The sequence below is a fragment of the Salmo trutta genome, chromosome 15, assembly GCF_901001165.1.
Source record: "Salmo trutta chromosome 15, fSalTru1.1, whole genome shotgun sequence".
NCBI classification, from domain to species: Eukaryota; Metazoa; Chordata; class Actinopteri; order Salmoniformes; family Salmonidae; genus Salmo; species Salmo trutta.
The window spans coordinates 59,299,109-59,320,025 of NC_042971.1; the positions used below are offsets into that span (position 1 = coordinate 59,299,109).

General features: G+C 43.2%; 1 protein-coding gene across 8 annotated transcripts in view; it reads left to right on the plus strand.

Moving 5' to 3' along the window:
* sema4d (sema domain, immunoglobulin domain (Ig), transmembrane domain (TM) and short cytoplasmic domain, (semaphorin) 4D) overlaps nucleotides 1-20,917 on the plus strand; it is a 94,589-nt gene that overhangs the window by 34,433 nt on the left and 39,239 nt on the right. For all 8 annotated transcript variants that reach the window (XM_029692351.1, XM_029692352.1, XM_029692345.1 and 5 more), the window contains one exon: nucleotides 20,244-20,380. In XM_029692351.1, coding sequence (XP_029548211.1) covers nucleotides 20,244-20,380 — 137 coding nt within the window. The remainder of the gene's footprint in view (nucleotides 1-20,243; nucleotides 20,381-20,917) is intronic.

Consider the following 20,917-nt stretch of genomic DNA (forward strand, 5'->3'; position numbering starts at 1 on the left):
GTTTATTTTTGTTATCCTATTTATCTATCCTCATAATCAAGTTATTGTTCCATTATCTTTTGTCCCAATGAGTTAATTAAGATGTTATTTCCTCCCAAACCGCCTCTAAAGCTTTGGGATCTTCCATGGGCCCCCCCCCCCCCCTTATGTTGCTTGAAATGGGCTTGATGTGTCTGTCCGCTCTGCTGTGGTGTAACTTGTGTTTATCACCTGTTGATTTCTGACTTGTTTTCTCTTGATTTCGATAATTTTAGCATGTGACGTTTCTGCAATGGTGTGTTTTCTTCAGTTTTTCGTGTTTTTTAATGTATTTGGCTCAATTGGAACCTGACCTCATAACCAGGCCTACGCCGCCTACCTAGAAAGTAGCTGATGTAACAGGTGAGTCAGAGACCCAAGATGTTTACTTAGCTTAGCAGTAGCCCTTTCCACTTGAAAATGGCAGATTGTGTCATTGATAAGCACCAAAATTGGAACACAGAGGCTGTATAGTTACATGCTTTACGCAACGTCAGAGCTCAGGTTCTACGCTTCACAGGATGATGGAAACATTAAGTTATTTTTTTTATTAAAACAAAACCGCAATTTATTATATACGAATACCGAATTTTTTGGGGGGTGGATTCCGCGACACAGTTAGGTTTTAACATCTAGAACCGTTATTTTTTTGTCCCGGGAATCCTGCTTAACAGACAGGTTGAAGCCTGCTTGACAGACGCACTAAGCTGCTAGCCATCAAGCTAATCTGGTACCAGATGAGTTTTGAGATGGAGCCCTCTTTGTCTGGAGACATTTATGAACTGTGGAGTGGAATGTTTACATTTTCTATGTCGGTGGCTGGACGGCGTTCGTGCTTGTTGGATGCATCTCTGCCTTGTCGTTATCCGACTGGCTGGTGTTGCCCGGAGCTCCCCTAATTGATAGCCGGGAAGCCAAAATACAGCGGCCTCCAACAACGCAGTCTACACTCCCAACGAGCGGCCAGGAGCGGATACAAACAATGAATAGTTTCGCCATCCTGGAGCCTGATCTTCCTGCACCTTCGTCACTGGGCGTGTCTGTGGCCGCGGTGCCTACTACTACGATTTCGACGTCAGCAACCTTTCGTCCCTGTTCTGGGTCAATCGGGGCTTCTCCATCTGTCGGGAGCAACGTGCTCAAGTTATCCTGCCTCTTGCCCGTCAATAAAGGGTTCTCCAATGTGTGGGAGTAGGCGGATTTCCTCATCCTTCTCGCCAGCTGTGATTTTGGGAGGCTCCATGGTAAGAAATGTGACCGTTCTTGGTGCAAAACGTCCTGTCCTTGGAGCTCGAGTAAATTACATTACTAAGCTGCTCCCGAATACACTACTTCAGGACATGGACATCAATGCTATCGTAGTCCATGTGGGTTTTAATGACATAAAGGGCAGCACTGAACAGTTGAAACTCGATTTTTAACCTCTCTAGAGGGTGTGGGATGCTACCATCCCACCTGGCCAACATCCAGTGAACTTGCAGAGCACCAAATTCAAAAACAGAAATACTCATTATAAAAATTCAGAAAACATACAAGTGTTATACATTGGTTTAAAGATTAACTTCTTGTTAATCCAACCACGGTGTCAGATTTCAAAAAGACTTTACAGCGAAAGCAAACCATGCGATTATCTGAGAACAGCGCCCAGCAGAGAAATCATTACAAACAGTAACCAGCCAAGTCATACATTTTATCGCTATTTCTCACTTACCTTTGATCTTCATATGGTTGCACTCCCAAGACTCCATGTTACACAAATGTTCGTTTTGTTCAATAAAGTCACTCTTTATGTCCAAAAACCTCAGTTTTGTTAGCGCGTTTTGTTCAGTAATCCATTGGAACAAAGCACGGTCACAGCAGGCAGACGGAAAATCAAAAAAGTAGCATAAAAGTTCATAGAAACATGTCAAACGATATTTATAATTAATCCTCAGGTTGTTTTTGTCATAAATAATCGATCATATTGCAACCGGACAATAGCTTCGTCAATAGAAAAGGAAAATCAAAGGCACGTTCCCGGTCACGCGCAGGACTCATGTCTGGAAATTTTGACTGTCCTCTCATTGAAAGTGGTGTTTCTCCCTCATTTTTCAGAGTAAAAGCCTGAAACAATGCCTAAAGACTGGCCACATGTAGTGGAAGCCATGGATCGTGAACTGGGTCATAAGTCTTTGTATGGTGGATAGGCTTTCAATGGAAAAACAGCCGTTTCAAAATAATAGCACTTCCTGGATGGATTTTCCTCAGGTTTTCACCTGCCATATCAGTTCTGTTATACTCAGACATTATTTTAACAGTTTTGGAAACTATCCAAATCTACCAATTATATGCATATCCTAGCTTCTGGGCCTGAGTAGCAGGCTGTTTACTTTGGGCACGCTTTTCATCCAAAATTCCGAATGCTGCCCCCTACCCTAGTTAGGTTAAAGAGCTGATTGACTCTCTGCTAGACGCTAATGAAAGACCCATCATATCTGGCCCTGTGCCCTCTCTGATCCCTCTCTGAATCGTGGCATTGAACGCTTTAGCAGGATTCTTTCTCTTCACAACTGGCTACGTGATTATTGCAGCTCAATGTGTTTAACTTTTGTTGACAATTTCGATAAATTTTTTAAACAAAACCCGTTTTATAAGGAGGATGGGATCCACCCAAATCATTTGGGTTCCTGGATCCTTTCACAGCATTATAAGGCTGCGTTGAGAAAATGAATTATCAATGACCCCAGCTCAGTTAATCCCTACCATTGTGACGCTGAGTTGTCATAATGCTTCAGAAAATGTATATTACACCAGGGGCGTTGGTCGACACAATGTAAGTAACCCAATTTATGTCCTTCAAACTGCCCTGAATGCCTCTGCTGATCCTACAGCTATTGTATGCAGTAGTCATGTGCCAATGAACCAAATGTATACTGTTAGCACTGATGTGGTGTGCCCTTGTAGGAAGTCCACTGTGTGCAGCTCATCCTTCACTAACGTAAATATGCTCATGTTATTTATTTCTGCTAAGCTTCCCAGTAAAGCAATGAAAACAAGTAAGCCTCCCAGAAGAAAAGTGCTCAAAATAGCCCACGTTAACATATGTTACTGAAGAAACAAGGTTCATGAAATCTAGTAACAAATGACATTCATATTCTGACTATCTCTGATACTCACTTAGATAATACCTTTTGATACAGTGGCAGCAATGTAAGTTTAACATTTACAGAAAATATTGAAATTCTAATGGTGGAGTGGTTGCTGTTTTTATATTCAGAACCACAGATCTCATGTTAAATACTGTTGAAGTAAAATGGTTACAAGTTCATCTGCCTCACCTAAAGCCCGTTCTGGTGGAAAGCTCCTATAGACCACCAACTGCTAAGTCAGCACAACCGATTGGCAAACATATTGCAAATTGAGAAATAATGTGACTAAACTGAATTAAAAATAAGAAACCACAATATGAAACAAAGATGAATGATAGTAATAAGCTTTGGAGCACCTTAAATAAAATTTGTTGGGGGAAAAAAAGGCAAACTCCACTGAATCAGATGGCTCATTCATCACGAAACCAACTGATATTACCAACTACTTCATTGGCGAACTTAAGCATGACATGCCAGCAACAAACGCTGACACAACACATTCAAGTATATGTGACCAAATTATGAAAGACGAGCATTGTAATTTTGAGTTCCGTAAAGTGAGCATGGAAGAGGTGAAAAAAATTGTCTATCAACAATGACAAGCCACCGGGGTCTGACAACTGGGATGGAAAATTACTGAGGATAGTAGGGGATGACATTGCCACTCCTATTTGCTATATTTTCAATTTAAGCCTTCTAGAAAGTGTGTGCCCCAGGATTGGAGAGACGCAAAAGTCATTCTGCTACCTAAGAATAGTAAAGCCCCCATTACTGGGTCAAATAGCTGACGAATCGGCCGGTTACCAATCCTTAGTAAACTTTTGGAAAAAATGGTGTTTGACCAGATACAATGCTATTTCACAGTAAACAAACTTTCAGCTTGATTAAAGGGAAGGACATTCAACAAGCACAGCACTTACACAAATGACTGATTTGGCTGAGAGAAATTGATCATAAAAAGATTGGGGGGGCTGTTTTGTTACACTTCAGTGCGGCTTTTGACATTATTGATCATAGTCTGCTGCTGGAAACTTGTGTTATGGCCTTACACCCCCTGCTATATTGTGGATAAAGAATTGCCTGTCTAATAGAACACAATGTGTTCTTTAATGGAATCCTCTCCAACATAATCCAGGTAGAATCAGGAATTCCCCAGGGTAGCTGTTTAGGCCCTTTGAAAAAAGCAATCTATACTAACGGCTTTGAGTAAAGTTTCAGAGTGGGTGGCAAGGAATAAGTTAATCATAAATATTTCTAAAACTAGAGCATTGTATTTGGGACAAGTAATTTACTAAACCCTTAACCTCAACTAAATCTTGTAATAAATAATGTGGAAATTGAGCAAGTTGAGGTGACTAAACAGTTTGGAATAACCCTGGATTGTAAACTGTCAGGGTCAAAACATTGATACAACAGTAGCTAAGATTGGGAGAAGTCTGTCCATAAAGTGATGCTTTACCTTAACAGCACTATCAACAAGGCAGGTCCTACAGGCCCTGGTTTTGTCGCACCTGGATTACTGTTCAGTTGTGTAGTCAGGTGCCACAGAAAGGGATTTAGGAAAATGGCAATAGGCTCAGAACAGGGCAGAATGGCTGGCCCTTGGATGTACGCAGAGAACTAACATTAGTTAGTAATATCCATATTAGTTAGTAATATCCATGTCAATCTCTCCTGGCTTAAAGTGGAGGAGAGATTGACTTCCTCACTACTTGTATAATATGATAGGTATTGACATGTTGAATGCACCGAGCTCTCTGTTTGAACTACTGGCGCACAGCTCAGACATCCATGCATACCCCACAAGACCAGAGGTCTCTTCAGTCTAAGTCTAGAACAGACTATGGGAGGCGCACAGTACTAAATAGTCATGACTACATGGAACTCTATTCCACATCAATTAACTGATGCAAGCAGTAAAATTTGATATAACAAAAATATAAAAATAGACCTTATGGAACAGCGGGAACTGTGAAGCAACACAAACATTGGCACAGACTCGTGCATACATATGCACTATACACACACGTACACATGGATTTTGTACTGTAGATATGTGGTAGTGGAGTAAGGGCTTGAGGGCACAGTGTGTTGTGAAATCTGTGAATGTAATGTTTAGAAAATTGTATAAACTGCCTTAATTTTGCTGGACCCCAGGAAGAGTAGCTGCTGCCTTGGAAGCAGCTAATGGGGATCCACAAAAAATACAAATTCGGTGCTGAATAGGTTTTGATCAATAATAATCAGTGTTTATGATCGCTATGTTAGCTCCAGTTACAAGATGACATGGCGTTACACCCTGGGTTGTCTGTCCTAAACCGAACGAGCCTATGTTTGTCATATTGTGAAGGAAATTTGCAGCGGAACACACACCATTCTATGCGCACCAAAATTACAATCTGTCTGAAGTGCCCGTTGAAACCTAAACACTAAGATCATATTTGATAACTTTGCTAGTCATGTTAGCAATATAATACGCTTTAAAAATATGCCCAACTGACCCAGATTGCGATTGTATAATGTTTTTGGATTGTGTAAACAATAGTAATTGTGTGATGGTGGGGACGCAGGGTTGTGTTCCAAACAACAAGTGTGCTTGCTTCACTTCCTCAATGGCAAAGGTAGGATAACTCCAAAAAGCAGATAGATATATCTATCTCAGAAAAAAACAATCGGCCCTTTTTCAAGAACCTGTCTTTCAAAGATAATTTGTAAAAATCCAAAACTTAACAGCTCTTCATTGTAAAGGGGTTAAGCACTGTTTCCCATGCTTGTTCATAAACAATTAATGAACATGCACCTGTGGAACGGTCGTTAAGACACTAACAGCTTACAGACGGTAGGCAATTAAGGTCACAGTTATGAAAACTTAGGACACTAAAGAGGGCTTTCTACTGACTCTGAAAATCACCAAAAAATAAAATGCCCAGGGTCCCTGCTCATCTGCCTGAACATGCCTTAGGCATGCTGCAAGGAGGCATGAGGACTGCAGATGTGGCCAGGGCAATAAATTACAATGTCTGTACTGTGAGATGCTTAAGACAGCGATACAGGGAGACAGGACGAACAGCTGATCGTCCTCGCAGTGGCAGACCACGTGTAACAACACCTGCACAGGATCGGTACATCCGAACATCACACCTGCGGGACAGGTACAGGATGGCAACAACAACTGCCCGAGTTACACCAGGAATGCAGAATCCCTCCATCAGTGCTCAGACTGTCCACAATAGGCTGAGATAGGCTGGACTGAGGGCTTGTAGGCCTGTTGTAAGGAAGGTCCTCACCGGCAACAACGTCGCCTATGGGCACAAACCCACCGTCGTGCTCTTCACTGACGAGTCGGGGTGATGGTCGGATTCACGTTTATCGTCGAAGGAATGAGTGTTACACCGAGGCCTGTACTCTGGAGCGGGATCGATGTGGAGGGTCTGTCATGGTCTGGGGCGGTGTGTCACAGCAACATCGGACTGAGCTTGTTGTCATTGCAGGCAATCTCAACGCTGTGCATTACAGGGAAGACATCCTCCTCCCTCATGTGGTACCCTTCCTGCAGGCTCATCCTGACATGACCCTCCAGCATGACAATGTCACCAGCCATACTGCTCGTGCTGTGCGTGATTTCCTGCAAGACAGGAAGGTCAGTGTTCTGCCATGGTCAGCGAAGAGCCCGGATTTCAATCCCATTGAGCACATCTGGGACCTGTTGGATCGGAGGGTGAGGGCTAGGGCCATTCCCCCCCCAGAAATGTCCAGGAACTTGCAGGTGCCTTGGTGGAAGAGTGGGGTAACATCTCACCGCAAGAACTGGCAAATCTGGTGCAGTCTATGAGGAGGAGATGCACTGCAGTACTTAATGCAGCTGGTGGCCACACCAGATACTGTTACTTTTCTGATTTTGAACCCCCCCCCCCTTTGTTCAGGGACATATTATTCAATTTTCTGTTAGTCACATGTCTGTGGAACTTGTTCAGTTTGTCTGTTGTTGACTCTTGTTTTCATACAAATATTTACACATGTTAAGTTTGCTGAAAATAAACGCAGTTGACAGTGAGAACATTTCTTTTTTTTTGCTGAGTTTATATACTCCTGAACTTATTTAAACTTGTCATAACAAAGGGGTTGTATACCTATTGACTCATGACATTTCAGCTTTACTTTTTCAATAAATTTGCAAACACTTTGAAAAACATGTTTTCACTTGGTCATCATGGGGTACTGTGTGTAGATTGGTGAGGGGGAAAAAATCAATTTAATACATTTTATGTTCAGGCTGTAATGCAACATGTGGAGTAAATCTATGGGTATGAATACTTTCTGAAGGCACTGTATAGTTAAGGGAAAGAGGATACTTAGTCAGTTGCACATCTGAATGTGTTCAACCGAAATGTGTCTTCCGCATTTCACCCACTCCTCTGAATGTGGGGTTTAGCTGCTTTCCTCAAGGGCAGCCTAGCCAGCACGCTACAGTTACAATATAGCTAGCAGCCTAGCCAGCATGCTACAGTTGTAGTATAGCTAGCAGCCTAGCCAGCATGCTACAGTTGTAGTATAGCTAGCAGCCTAGCCAGCATGCTACAGTTTTAGTATAGCTAGCAGCCTAGCCAGCATGCTACAGTTGCAGTATAGCTAGCACGCTACAGTTGCAGTATAGCTAGCACGCTACAGTTGCAGTATAGCTAGCACGCTACATTTGCAGTATAGCTAACAGCCTAGCCAGCATGCTACAGTTACACTATAGCTAGCACGCTACAGTTGCAGTATAGCTAACAGCGTAGCCAGCACACTACAGTTACAGTATTCTTTGAACGTTCCTCAGCACACCATAGATTGCCAAGTTAGATTGGCAGTGTGAGTCGGAGGAATGTTTTTCTTTTATTTGTCTTCCTTGAAAGTGGGGAAATTAGTATTTTCCCCCCATGTGAGCCAAGTTCAGGAGGACAGGCTGGAAGTGTTCTGAGAGCAGTGGGTGCTGGTAATTTCACAGCAGAGGACTCCTCAAGAGGTTTTGTCTCTGGGGAAACTAAATCGGACCATGAAATCAGTTGCTAAAGATGAGGAAAATAGAAAAGACAGTAAAAAAGGAAAAGAAAGAGGGTCTTTAAAAGAGCCTGGACCCTGTGGTGCAGCTCAGTGAGGGGGACTATAGGCCTTAAGGGTTTTCACCAGAGCCGTTTCTAGAGACATTACATGTTACATTTGGTGAAGAAGGTGACAGATGAAGATGCTTTAGAAAGCCTTCTTCTTTTTTTTATTTAACTAGGCAAATCAGTTAAGACCAAATTCTTATTTTCAATGACGGCCTAGTGGGTTAACTGCCTTGTTCAGGGGCAGAACGACAGATTTTAACCTTGTCATCTCAGGGATTTGATCTTGCAACCTTTCAGTTACTAGTCCAACGATCTAACCACTAGGCTACCTGGCACTTCTTGGGCATCCACAGGTAAACAGTGAGTCATTTAAAAGGTAGAATAATCTGTAGTTAGCTGAAACCTGCAGGCAATATCAATTTCACAATAGGCATCAAGTATTTATCAGCCAATATTGTTCTAATTCTGATGTGATCTATTGTTGTATATTAGCCAACAGTACTTGGGCATTTCTGCATTCTGGTGTCAAAGTCTGATGTGGAACTGTTCAATGACTGGCTATTAACATGTCTCAACCTCCTGATAGACATTTTTACATTTTACATTTTAGTCATTTAGCAGACACTCTTATCCAGAGCAACTTACAGTAGTGAATGCATACATTTCATACAATTTCATACATTTTTTTCTGTGCTGGCCCCCCGTGGGAATCGAACCCACAACCCTGGTGTTGCAAACACCATGCTCTACCAACTGAGCTACAGGGATAGCTACACATCCTGCAGTGTGTGATTTTATCTATGAACCAGACGGAGGAGATCTGCTGAAGACAGTCTCCAAGACACACAGTACACAAGGCGAGCAGTGGGAGGGAGGACGGTGCCTGGTTCTGCCTGGGATCGGAAAGCAACGTTGTCCACCAAGGTTACAACAGATCCCCTCTCTCCCGAGTGACGCAGATAACTCTCCCTTCCTCTCCCCTGCTCTCTTCCTTTACCCTCTTTTCCTCTCCCCACCCTCTCTCCCTGGCCCTCTTCCTCTCTCCCTCCTTCCCTGGCCCTCCTTCCTCTCTCCCTCCTTCCCTGGCCCCGGCCCACACTCTCTGGACACCTGCCCTTAGCTATCACAACCAGGAGCAGCACAAGGTCTCAGGGCTGCCTCTGCTCTTTCACAGCTCCTAAAATAGTCCCTGGTCCCGGACAGAGTACGCCCTGAGCTCTGTGTTACAGATTACATTAGTCTCTAAGAAAATACACCTAGGACTAGCCAATGGGGTATTCTATGAATGCTAGCTAGTGACCTACCGATAATTACTCAAATAGCAGCTAATACTGTTTGTGCCTTTTTTTTTTAGTATTTCTCCTCTCTCTGAATCACACTCTGGTCTCAGTTCAGTAAGAGACTATGCATTAGTGGTACTGTTAAGGGGCTTTTCTGAGGTAGCATTTTAAAGCCCATTTTAGATTTTCGCTGTGGTGGAGTGCCAGGCGGTACTGCACAGGAAGTAAGATTATAACTTTAGCTGAGGGGAACACTGAGTCAAACTGCAGGCCGAGATCTACCGCTCAGATCTTTTTTTTACTTGACTTAAAAAAACAAAAAACATAAGCCTATGCGACATTAACCAATGAACAGTTCTGTAGCAATGAGGTTTGTGCAGTAAGCTATATTCACTGCATATTGGCTATGCTTGAATTACCCTGCCAGTGTTCTTGATGGACCATTTTGAAATTATAAAAAAAAATGGATCTAGGATCACACTGGTAATAGATAATTTGTTGTGTTACTTGAGGGACAGTTGAGTGAGCATGGACCAATTCGTTGCTACTCCCATGACCAACGAAAGTGAAATATTCCTTGACTATAAATATATATTTTTTTAAAGACAAGATGCGAATAATATTGTGCTTATTGAAACACTTTGCTACTCATTCACTGCAGCTGCAGTGCTGGTTGTAGAATGAGTGGAAGTAGGGAGAACACACATATTATGGCTTATAAAATTGTTGAACAATGCTGAATAACAACTTAAATGTGAACTTAGTCATAAAAATAGCAGCTTTTTGCTGTATTCGTTGTCTCTCTCTCGAGTCATGGTTTTGAAATCTTAGTATCAACTTTGATGTGCGTTGGAGGCTTCTTTTTACAGCCTATGGCATGAGGAAACTGCAGACACGGTGAGCTGTCTGATTGGCCAGCGGTAAGCCTGTAAGTGCACTTGATTTTCTGTCTGGACCTGCCGGGTAGGAGGAGTTCCACCTTCATACACATGAAGTGGTTCAAAATGGGAACAGTTTGACTAGCACAATTTAAAAGATGATATAAATAAAAATAAGAACCCAAGGCTTTTTTTTTTGCTTTACAGAAATGTTGGTGATAAACTAGGAATGCCTTGGAGATCGACCAGTCGATCGCCATTGACCACTGCACTATTTAAAAAAAATTGTATTTAAACCTTTATTATACAGGTTTTTTTCTCATTGAGAGAATCTTTTTTCCAAGTGACCAATAGCAGCAGGGGGAACTAAGTTTCAGATCGTGCACTAACTACCGCTCTTTTCTTATTGGTACCTCTGGAGGTTGTGAAGAACCCTGTGAAAGCACCCTGTGAAGGACAGACCAGTCGTTGGCGTCAACAGGGATCAGGATGGCGCTACAAGTGGTGGGGAGAATGCTCTGAATGGCAACGAGGTCACACTGTATGTGGACTGTACCATGTTGCTGTGACGGTCATAGACAACACACATCTGTCTCGCTGGTGAAGGTCCCTAGAGCCATAAATACAAGGAAGGGATGTGGAATAGTTACCCCCTCTAGTTGTTCCTTTTTCTAGGTGACCAACAGTGTTCATACAAACCTTGTCGTTGTAATTTAGCAGTAGCAGATGGTGATATAAAGTTTGTTCTTGTCATCTTTTAAGATCGTGGTACATGGTAATTACATTTTGCAATTTAGAGTTTCTCTCTTGACCGGGAGCCACGGTTAACCAAACTAGCAGGAGCTGCTTTTTTTTCTTTATACACACACACACACACACACACACACACACACAGCTACTTCAACTGTTTGTTTATGGTCTTTGTTTAATCTTCTGACAGCCCATGTGACCTGGTAAAGGGTGTGTTGTCTTGAAAAAGCACTCCATCACCATCTAAATATACCCTTTTACAAGGACTGACCCTTAATTTCCCTTTAGTGTGGTCACTGTAGGTTGACTAACAGGCTCAGCATGGATCCTGAACCCAGTTATTATGAGGGATACTTTTTATGTCCATAGTGTAGCATAGTGTTCTTTCTGTGCTCAGCGAGTGACTCCCCTTCAGTCATCTGTGATTTAACTTAAAGTTCTACTCATTAAATCAAATCAAAGTTTATTGATCGTGTACACAGATTTGACGATGTTATCACAGGTGCAGTGAAATGGTTTTCTAGCTCCAACAATGCAGTAATATCTAGCAATACATACTAAATAATATACACAAACATTTAAAAAAAAAAACTCTCCTTTGCTCTCCCTCTGTCCTCTCTCTCCTTGCCCACTCTCTCTCTGTCCTCTCCTTCTCTTCCTGGTCCTGGCCCACTCTCTCTCTGTCCTCTCTCCTTCCCTCTCTTCCTGGTCCTGGCCCACTCTCTCTCTGTCCTCTCTCCTTCCCTCTCTTCCTGGTCCTGGCCCACTCTCTCTCTGTCCTCTCCTTCCCTCTCTTCCTGGTCCTGGCCCACTCTCTCTCTGTCCTCTCCTTCCCTCTCTTCCTGGTCCTGGCCCACTCTCTCTCTGTCCTCTCTCCTTCCCTCTCTTCCTGGTCCTGGCCCACTCTCTCTCTGTCCTCTCTCCTTCCCTCTCTTCCTGGTCCTGGCCCACTCTCTCTCTGTCCTCTCTCCTTCCCTCTCTTCCTGGTCCTGGCCCACTCTCTCTCTCTGTCCTCTCTCCTTCCCTCTCTTCCTGGTCCACTCTCTCTCTGTCCTCTCTCCTTCCCTCTCTTCCTGGTCCACTCTCTCTCTGTCCTCTCTTCCTGGTCCTGGCCCCCTCTCTCTGGGCAACTGCCCTTGGCTATCACAATAAGCAATATCAGAACGAGCAATGTCAGGCCAGAATATAAATATACTCTCTCTCATATATTTACCCACTTTACATGTGTATATACTCTAGTCAAGACTCATGCTATATAACTACTGCTGTACACACCTATTCATATAGGAGGTCGACTAGGGGTGACAGTTTAACAGTCTGGTGACCTGGAGATAGCTGATTGTTTTTTTCAGTCTCTCGTGTCCTAGCTTTGATGCACCGGTACAGTCCTAGATGGTAGCAGGGTGAACAGGCCGTGTGGAGGCTCGGGTAGCAGAGGTTCTTGATGACCTTCTTGGCCTTCCTGTGACACCGAGTGCTGTAGATTTTCTGGAGGGTAGACAGTGTTCACTTAAGTTGATATATGAGTCCGTTTTATATTATAACATTTGAATTCAAACAATCAATGCTATATTAAATGTCCAAAAGGCTTTCTCATAACATAGGCCTACATTGTCTGGTTAAATCATGATTGTTAATGACGTCTCATTAAGGGCATCCACATCCAATCTTAAGTATAATGTCCTGTCACAGTACGATTGGTCTCTTCTGTAGCCAAACCGATGCTCAGCCTTATATTTATAGTAGAGTAGACATCTGTCAGGCAGCGTCACAGAGATGCGGTGGCCTCAGTGTTTTGGTTACATGCCTACATGATGCAAAATGCAGCATGTTGCAGAGAACGTCGTCACTGCTTTTACAGCTTCGAAATGCAGATGCTGCTGCGACCTTGGAAATGTAGATCTATCTGGAAACATGGTGTTTTCCCTTGGCTTGAGGTTTGTTTTAGTTTCTGTAGGGAATGTCTCATTCACCCTCCTGAGCAGTCTGATAAAGGTCATGGATCTGGAGGGCACGTTGGGCCATTTTGTTAACGAATAGAAAACGACTGAATGTATTGATTTGATCGTGATGTGCGTTGTAGAAAACAGCAGAACTGACATGTCCTGTTTCAGCTTGGACAAACTGTTCTCGTCTATAACTCTCAGGACACCCTCACTGCAAACCAGAGTATCTGAGGGACATGAAGTGGATGAACCATCCTGAAAGAAGATACTGAGCCTCTCCGGAGGAGAAGGAGAGAGAAAGGGATTGTTAGGGGCTGTCAATGGGAACTGAACGGCAGGAAGAGCAGCAGATTTTGGCAGGATGGCGCTGGGAGGACCAGGAGAGTGCATCCACATTGATGTTGTCAGATCAATGAGTTATCACAGCAAGTGCCAACAGGCCGGGGTGCTGAGGCCCGGGGGAGAGGAAGGCTGGCAGGGACAGGGCCTGAAAGGCTGGGAGGCATTGGCAGGCGCTGAATGTCCAGGCTGAGGCAGGCAGACCCATCGACCTGCCAGTTTTCTGTGACCCGCCAGCACTGTAGCACTGCAGAGAGCACCAGAGCAGGTGTCAAACTCACTATGTGTCCAAAGAAGCTGAGTTCAGGATAGACAAAGGGCTCAAAGAGACATGCCAGCATGGCTACAGTTTTAAAGAGGCATGCCAGTAGACCTATGGCTGCAGTTTTAAATATCTCTCTGTCTGTGTGGCTGGTGCAGTGCCAACTTGTTCCCCTCTTCTTGTATTATAATAGATTAGTACTGAACTACTAATGGTTGACGTGTTAAATCTCCTTCTCTCAGTTGATCATCTTTAGTTGCCTTTTGGCTCTGTCCTAATAATCTAGTCTGGCATTTAGATAGGCAATGCTGGGAAGAGAACTAGGTTAGTGCGGAGTGGTGAAAGTGGACATCCTCCACCTTCTGTGGTGTTTTGTGTCCATTCATTGTTCAGTTACTGTATGATGATGACGCACATGGGGAGAAGGGAGATTCAGTGCCCTCCCTGTCTTTCGAAAACAATGTCTTTTGTGTCTTTGACCCCTTTTAATGTCCTAGGCTGTGAGTGACTGGCTAGGGTGGAATTTGGGACTCATTCTGATTCTATGGATTACAAGATTTAGCATTCCTAGATGTTATGATGTGGAAATGGAATTCTCCCCAGGACATGTATTTTCAATTACATCGGATCAATGCGTTTTCCTAACTGTTGTCGCCTGAAACTGATTTCCAATATGTGTGGTGTTTTATGCTCCCCCCCTCGGGCGAACCGTTAATTACTACGTCATCTCTGTAATAGTAGCAGAACTGTGTCAGTAGGTTAGGACAGGGGTTGGTTAGTTTAGTTAATTAGTTCCCTTTTCATTGTTTGTTTTGTCACACTTGGTGGCATGTCAAATAAAGACTTACTGCGATAGTAAAACTCAAAATGTAAGCTATAGATTTTGTAAAACTGTGTGGAAAGTATTATTTTCTAATGACATGTGTTGTCCGAGTCTTTCACTCTACACCTAGAGATGGCAAAAGCTATTCTACTTCATGATGCCTTCGGATGTCTCCTCCCCCTCCTTGCTTCAGACTATGGCCTACAATTATATAAAAACATTGCTTATGATGATCACATGCTGAAACTCTGAAGTTATTTTGGCAGCAACTGGTATCCATATGGTTCTACTAAGTTGTATTGAATTCCTGCCCAGGCTTCTTCTCCATTGTGTTTTTCATCTTGGCACTTGTTCTTTTTGTTTATCAGAAAGCAGAACTATTTCCGTCTGTGAGAAGGAAGCAGGTTTTAAGAATAATTACAACCTTTAGCTTGCTAGGAAATGTGATTATCATCTATACACCCACATCACATGAACCTGTCTCAGGCATTCAGCCTACTGCTATTAGGACACCTTCTCTTCACCTGGGCCTGCTCAGGCTGGGAAACCAGAATTACCTGCTCTTGTGCTGGTGTCACTTTTCCTTTGTAAAAGGATTGAATGGCTTTTCTCCATCTCCCTTGTGAGCCCCTGCTTAGAGAATGGTGCTGCAATGGATAGCTGCAGTTTTTACAGGGTCCTGACAAATTCTATTGTGTTTTCTTGGCCCTGATCTTAACTTTTTGGGCATAATGCTTCCGACATTGTTTCCTATGACCGAAAAGAGCTTCTGGACATCAGAACAGCATTTTTTTTACATTACATTTTAGTAATTTAGCAGACGCTCTTATCCAGAGCGACTTACAGTAGTGAATGCATACATTTCATACATTTTCTTCCCGTACTGGCCCCCCCGTGGGAATCGAGCCAACAACCCTGGCGTTGCAAACACCATGCTCTACCAACTGAGCCACACGGGACAGCGATCACTAACCTCAATTTGGATGAAAGTTTATACTTCAGATAGTCGTAGGCGCAGGACATACTGCTCATGCTAGACCAGTCCCTAATCCCAGAGTCTCGCATAAGACCGCAAAACGGGCCGACATGCGGACACCTTGACGAAAGTACAGTACCAGTCAAAAGTTTGAACACACCTACTCATTCAAGGGTTTTTCTTGATTTTTACTATTTTCTACATTGTAGAATAATAGTGAAGACATCAAAACTATGAAATAACACATGGAATCATGTAGTAACCAAAGAAGTGTTAAACAAATCAAAATATATTTGAGATTCTTCAAAGTGGCCTCCCTTTGCCTTGACAGCTTTGAACACAAGGTTATTGACATTCTCTCCACCAGCTTCATGAGGTAGTCACCTGGAATGCATATCAATTAACAGGTTTGCTTTGTTAAAAGTTAATTTGTGGAATTTCTTTCCTTGACGCGTTTGAGCCAATCAGTAGTGTTGTGACAAGGTAGGGGTGGTATACAGAAGATAGCTGTATTTGGTAAAAAAACGAAGTCGATATTATGGCAAGAACAGCTCAAATAAGCAAAGTGAAACGACAGTGCATCATTACTTTAAGACATGAAGATTAGTCAATCAGGAAAGGTGCAGTCGCATAAACCATCACGCACTATGATGAAACTGGCTCTCATGAGTACCGCCCCAGGAAAGGAAGACCCAGGGTCACCTCTGCTGCAGAAGATAAGTTCATTAGAGTTAACTGCACCTCAAAGTGTAGTCCAAATAAATGCTTCAGAGTTCAAGTAACAGACACAACTCAACATCAACTGTTCAGAGGAGACTGTGTGAAGCAGGCCTTCGTGGTCGAACTGCTGCAAAGAAACCACTACTAAAGGACACCAATAAGAAGAAGAGACTTGCTTGGGCCAAGAAACAGGAGCAATGGACATTAAACCGGTGGAAATCTGTCCTTTGGTCTGATTAAGCCAAGTTTGAGATTTTTGGTTCCAATCGCTGTGTCTTTGTGAGACGCAGAGTAGGTGATTGGATGATCTCTGCATGTGTGGTACCCATCGTGAAGCATGGAGGAGGAGGTGGGATGGTGTGGGGGTGCTTTTCTGGTGACACTGATTTATTTAGAAATCAAGGCACACTTAACCAGCATGGCTACCATAGCATTCTGCAGCGATATGCCATCCCATCTGGTTTGAACTTAGTGCCACTATCATTTAGTTTTTCAACTGGACAAAACACACCTCCAAGGGCTATTTGACCAAGAAGGAGAGTGATGGAGTGCTGCAATTGAGATGGTTTGGGATGAGTTGGACCGCAGTGAAGGAAAAGCTTCCAACAAGTGCCCAGCACATGTGGGAACACCTTCAAGACTGTTGGAAAAGCGTTCCTCATGCAGATGGTTGAGAGAATGCCAAGAGTGTGCAAAGCTGTAATCAAGGCAAAGGGTAGCTACTTCAAAGAATCTCAAATATAAAATATATTTTGATTTAACACTTTTTTTGGTTACTACATGATTCCATATGCATTTTCATAGTTTTAATGTCTTCACTATTATTCTACAATGCAGACAATTGTGAAAATAAAGAAAAACCCTTGTAGGTGTCAACTTTTTACTGCTACTATAAAGTTGAGAGAGCGGAGACTTATCGATTTAATGGCCGAGTTAGCTACCAAAGAAAAGCAAATAAAATGCACCTCAGAGGGACAGGCTGTTTCATTGGCTGAGGTAATCAGCTTATCCAATAGCGATATATAGTGCGGTATATCCAAAGTAGATAGATTCCAGAGGCAGTAATCCAGGGGCGGCATTGGGCACAGAAGACGAGGGGAATAATCGACAATAAGAAGGCGATCGTAAGAAGGCTCCAGCAGATGGAATTGACTGTGTTGTGGTGATCAATCAGCTACTGTGTTGCGCTAAAAAAAGCCACGGTTGGGGAAAAAAGTAGCCTACTTCATGGAGAACAGGTGAAAGAGTTGACAAAAAGAGACAGCTGATTAAACAATTAGAGCAGGCAGGAATGATTTTACACTTCTTTTTGAGCCAGAAACAAGCCTCCCCGGTGGTGCAGGAAATGCAGAAGCAAGCCCCCCCGGTGGTGCAGGAGAAGCAGAAGCAAGCCCCCCCGGTGGTGCAGGAGAAGCAGAAGCAAGCCCCCCCGGTGGTGCAGGAGAAGCAGAAGCAAGCCCCCCGGAGGTGCAGGAGAAGCAGAAGCAAGCCCCCCTGTGGTGCAGGAATTGCAAAAGCAAACCCCCCGGTGGTGCAGCAGAAGCAAGCCCCCCGGTGGTGCAGGAGAAGCAGAAGCAAGCCCCCCGGTGGTGCAGGAGAAGCAGAAGCAAGCCCCCCGGTGGTGCAGGAGAAGCAGAAGCAAGCCCCCCGGTGGTGCAGGAGAAGCAGAAGCAAGCCCCCCGGTGGTGCAGGAGAAGCAGAAGCAAGCCCCCCGGTGGTGCAGGAGAAGCAGAAGCAAGCCCCCCGGTGGTGCAGGAAATGCAGAAGCAAGCCCCCCGGTGGTGCAGGAAATGCAGAAGCAAGCCCCCCGGTGGTGCAGGAGAAGGCAGAGCTACCTGAACTGGAGCAGCCGAGCAGGATCATGCCCCCACTTGTGGAGAATCTCATCTGTTTACATCACACCCCGTCGTGATTGGTGGATTGCTGCTCACCACTGCCAGCACTCGGGCTGCATGGCTAGTGGCTAACGTTAGCCAGCTCGAGCTAGCTAACAAAGAGGAGATTCTCCATATGACAATGAGAAATGTGTGTAGAAGATATCCGGAAATAAGTTAATAAATATGTTTAAACTTTTTTAAACCGTTTGTAGTTATAGGTAACCCGATCGTGACTACCACTGTCTATTACTACACTGCTGATACTTTGGTGAATAAAAACTCATGCATCCTACCCTTTAAATCTGAATAACATTTACAAAGGTACAAGCAACTGATTTTAATCTTCCATGCAGCCACATTAGGAAGAATTTGTTTTGATTTGATAAAATGTCCTATTACAGTATGTTCCTGCCTCCATAGTTTAGGTGCAAAATATTTGGCTAAGATAGAGTATTATAATCTTACAACTAGGATAGAATAAGCACATTTAGATTAGAGATGTATTTTCATATTTCAGTTAGGCTTTAAGGGCTCAAATATTTCACAGGTTTATGAGCTTTTCTCCGGTTAGAGCTGACCTAGTTTGACCTAGAAATACATAGGCCTACTGTTTTGTGAGAAAACATGTTTAATTCAAAAGCATCAATGACCAGTCAAACATTGTCGATGTATCTGACAAATATTTTATATAATGTAACGGGCAACTCAAGCTAGGTTGACAAGCATGAACATTTTCAGATTTTTTTTTTTTTTGTGGTTTATCCAATGTGTTTAGTTTTGCAGTTCCTGGTTTGACCTAATTATCCTTTTGGGGTATTTATGGGTGTTCTGAACCAATCCAGTTGGATGATAGACAGAGACCCCTGACTCTGTCAGAGAGGTGTTTGCCAGTTGACCATCCAGGGTGTTCCTTCCTCTCTCTGCCTGAGGGATAGTTGGGGAAATAGGTAAGTCTTCCAAAGTCATAGGTATATGGGTTGTTGTATGATCTTATCGTCTTTTTGTCAACGGACAAAAAGCTTTGTAATTGGGTTCTTATCAGATCCGTCAGTGGATGTGTCAGGAAACTGACGTTTAATGGCAGAGTAACATAATAATGCTGTGAATTAGTACATAGAAAAGGACAGTAAAATCGGATTACATGTTTTATATAATCTGTAATGCTGCTGGGAAGGTTGTCATGTAAAGCCCTTTGCGGAAGAGAAGAGATCTGCCTTTAAAAAAAAAAAAAAGGATAAATAAAAGGCTACCCTAATGAACATGACCCAGCCTAAGAGGAGCAGAGCATGGCTGTCATGTTAAATGAAGAGCACATGGTCCCTCTCTCTCTGTCAGACTGAGAGACTCCCATCAAGTTAGTTCAGGGCCCTTTCATCACATGCTCTCCCTCCCTCCTTACCCTACCTGAACTCAACGCCCGCGGTCTTGTACTTTGTATTACCCAAACACAGGCTACACAGCTGTTGTCATTAGCAGCTGGTCCTTTGATAGCAGGTCTGTCATTTACATAGTTGATGTGAGTTGGGAGAGATGCTGTGAAATGTCTTTGGTTGGCAACGTGAAATAGTGTGAATGTGGTGTTCTGTTTGAGAGGAGTAACAGTTACTTGAGCCATAAGAAAAAGCACATGTATAGTAGCTGTTCTAGTTTGCTCTTGTGACAGTCACACACCCCCTCGGGCCAACAGCACCTCCTCAGGCCTCAGAGTAGTACAATATATCTATTTACTGATGACAAAGTGACACCCTTGGTTCCATTACTAAACTGGGTTGTGATTTTGAGTCATTAGAATACAGAATACGGGTCTCAGAATGTGTTATGTATCTATCCACTGGTTATGTATCTATCCAGTGTTGACTGTTTCAGTCACAAGGCCAAACGACAAGGTTATGTTTTTTTAACGTGCTCTATCATTTGTTTTGTGTGTTTCAGTTTCTTTGTGCATGTGTCTGTAGTTAACAAATGAGCTGAAAAGAGGAGGATGTGGTCATAGAAGCCATCTCTGAAAGGAAGTGGGTTTACTGTGTTAACAGCTGTCTCTCTTCTGGTGATGAATATCCGTGTGTCTGAGGAGAACATTACTTTAGTCTCTTTACCTACCTCTTTTAGAAGAGACTGTGTATTAAATCAGCGTTCTTGTATTTTGTTGTCATTAGAGGAAACTTCACAGTTCCGAAGCTGCTCCCAGAATCCAACATGGTGTTTGGAGTTCTAGGTGTGTTCTTGGGTCTACTCCTTGAGGTTTCTACACACGGACCCCACAGCATTCCCCGGACCTCTTGGAAACACGAAGGTATGGTAGCATGATCAGCACTTTCCCTCACATACACGCATACACTGCAGCAGACCTGGGTCAAGTATTCTCAGACACTTGAGGACGGTACGCTAGATGAAGTTTTCCCGGTACAATGGAACCAATGGACTCTAGAGAAATGATTTACTGGAAAGATGGTGGTAGGTAATTATCTTCTAAAAGTCTCAAACATTCACCCAGGGTTCACTATTTTAAAGACATCAGTCTCCATTGAGTCTCTTCTCAGCCTTTCATGCTGTGTTTCTTGAAAGGGGGAGGAAGTTCAGTAACAGTTTGTATGCTGCTATTGACATAAATAGCTCCAGTAATCAAATGGCATTTTATTTATCACATGCTTCGTAAACAACCGGAGTAGACTAACCGTGAAATGCTTACTGACGGGTCCTTTTCCAACAACGCAGAGTTAAAAATACAAAATAAAAATGGTGATATGAGGAATAACAATAACGAGTAAAAATAACATGGCTATATGTACAGAGAATACCAGGTAATAACATGGCTATATGTACAGAGAAT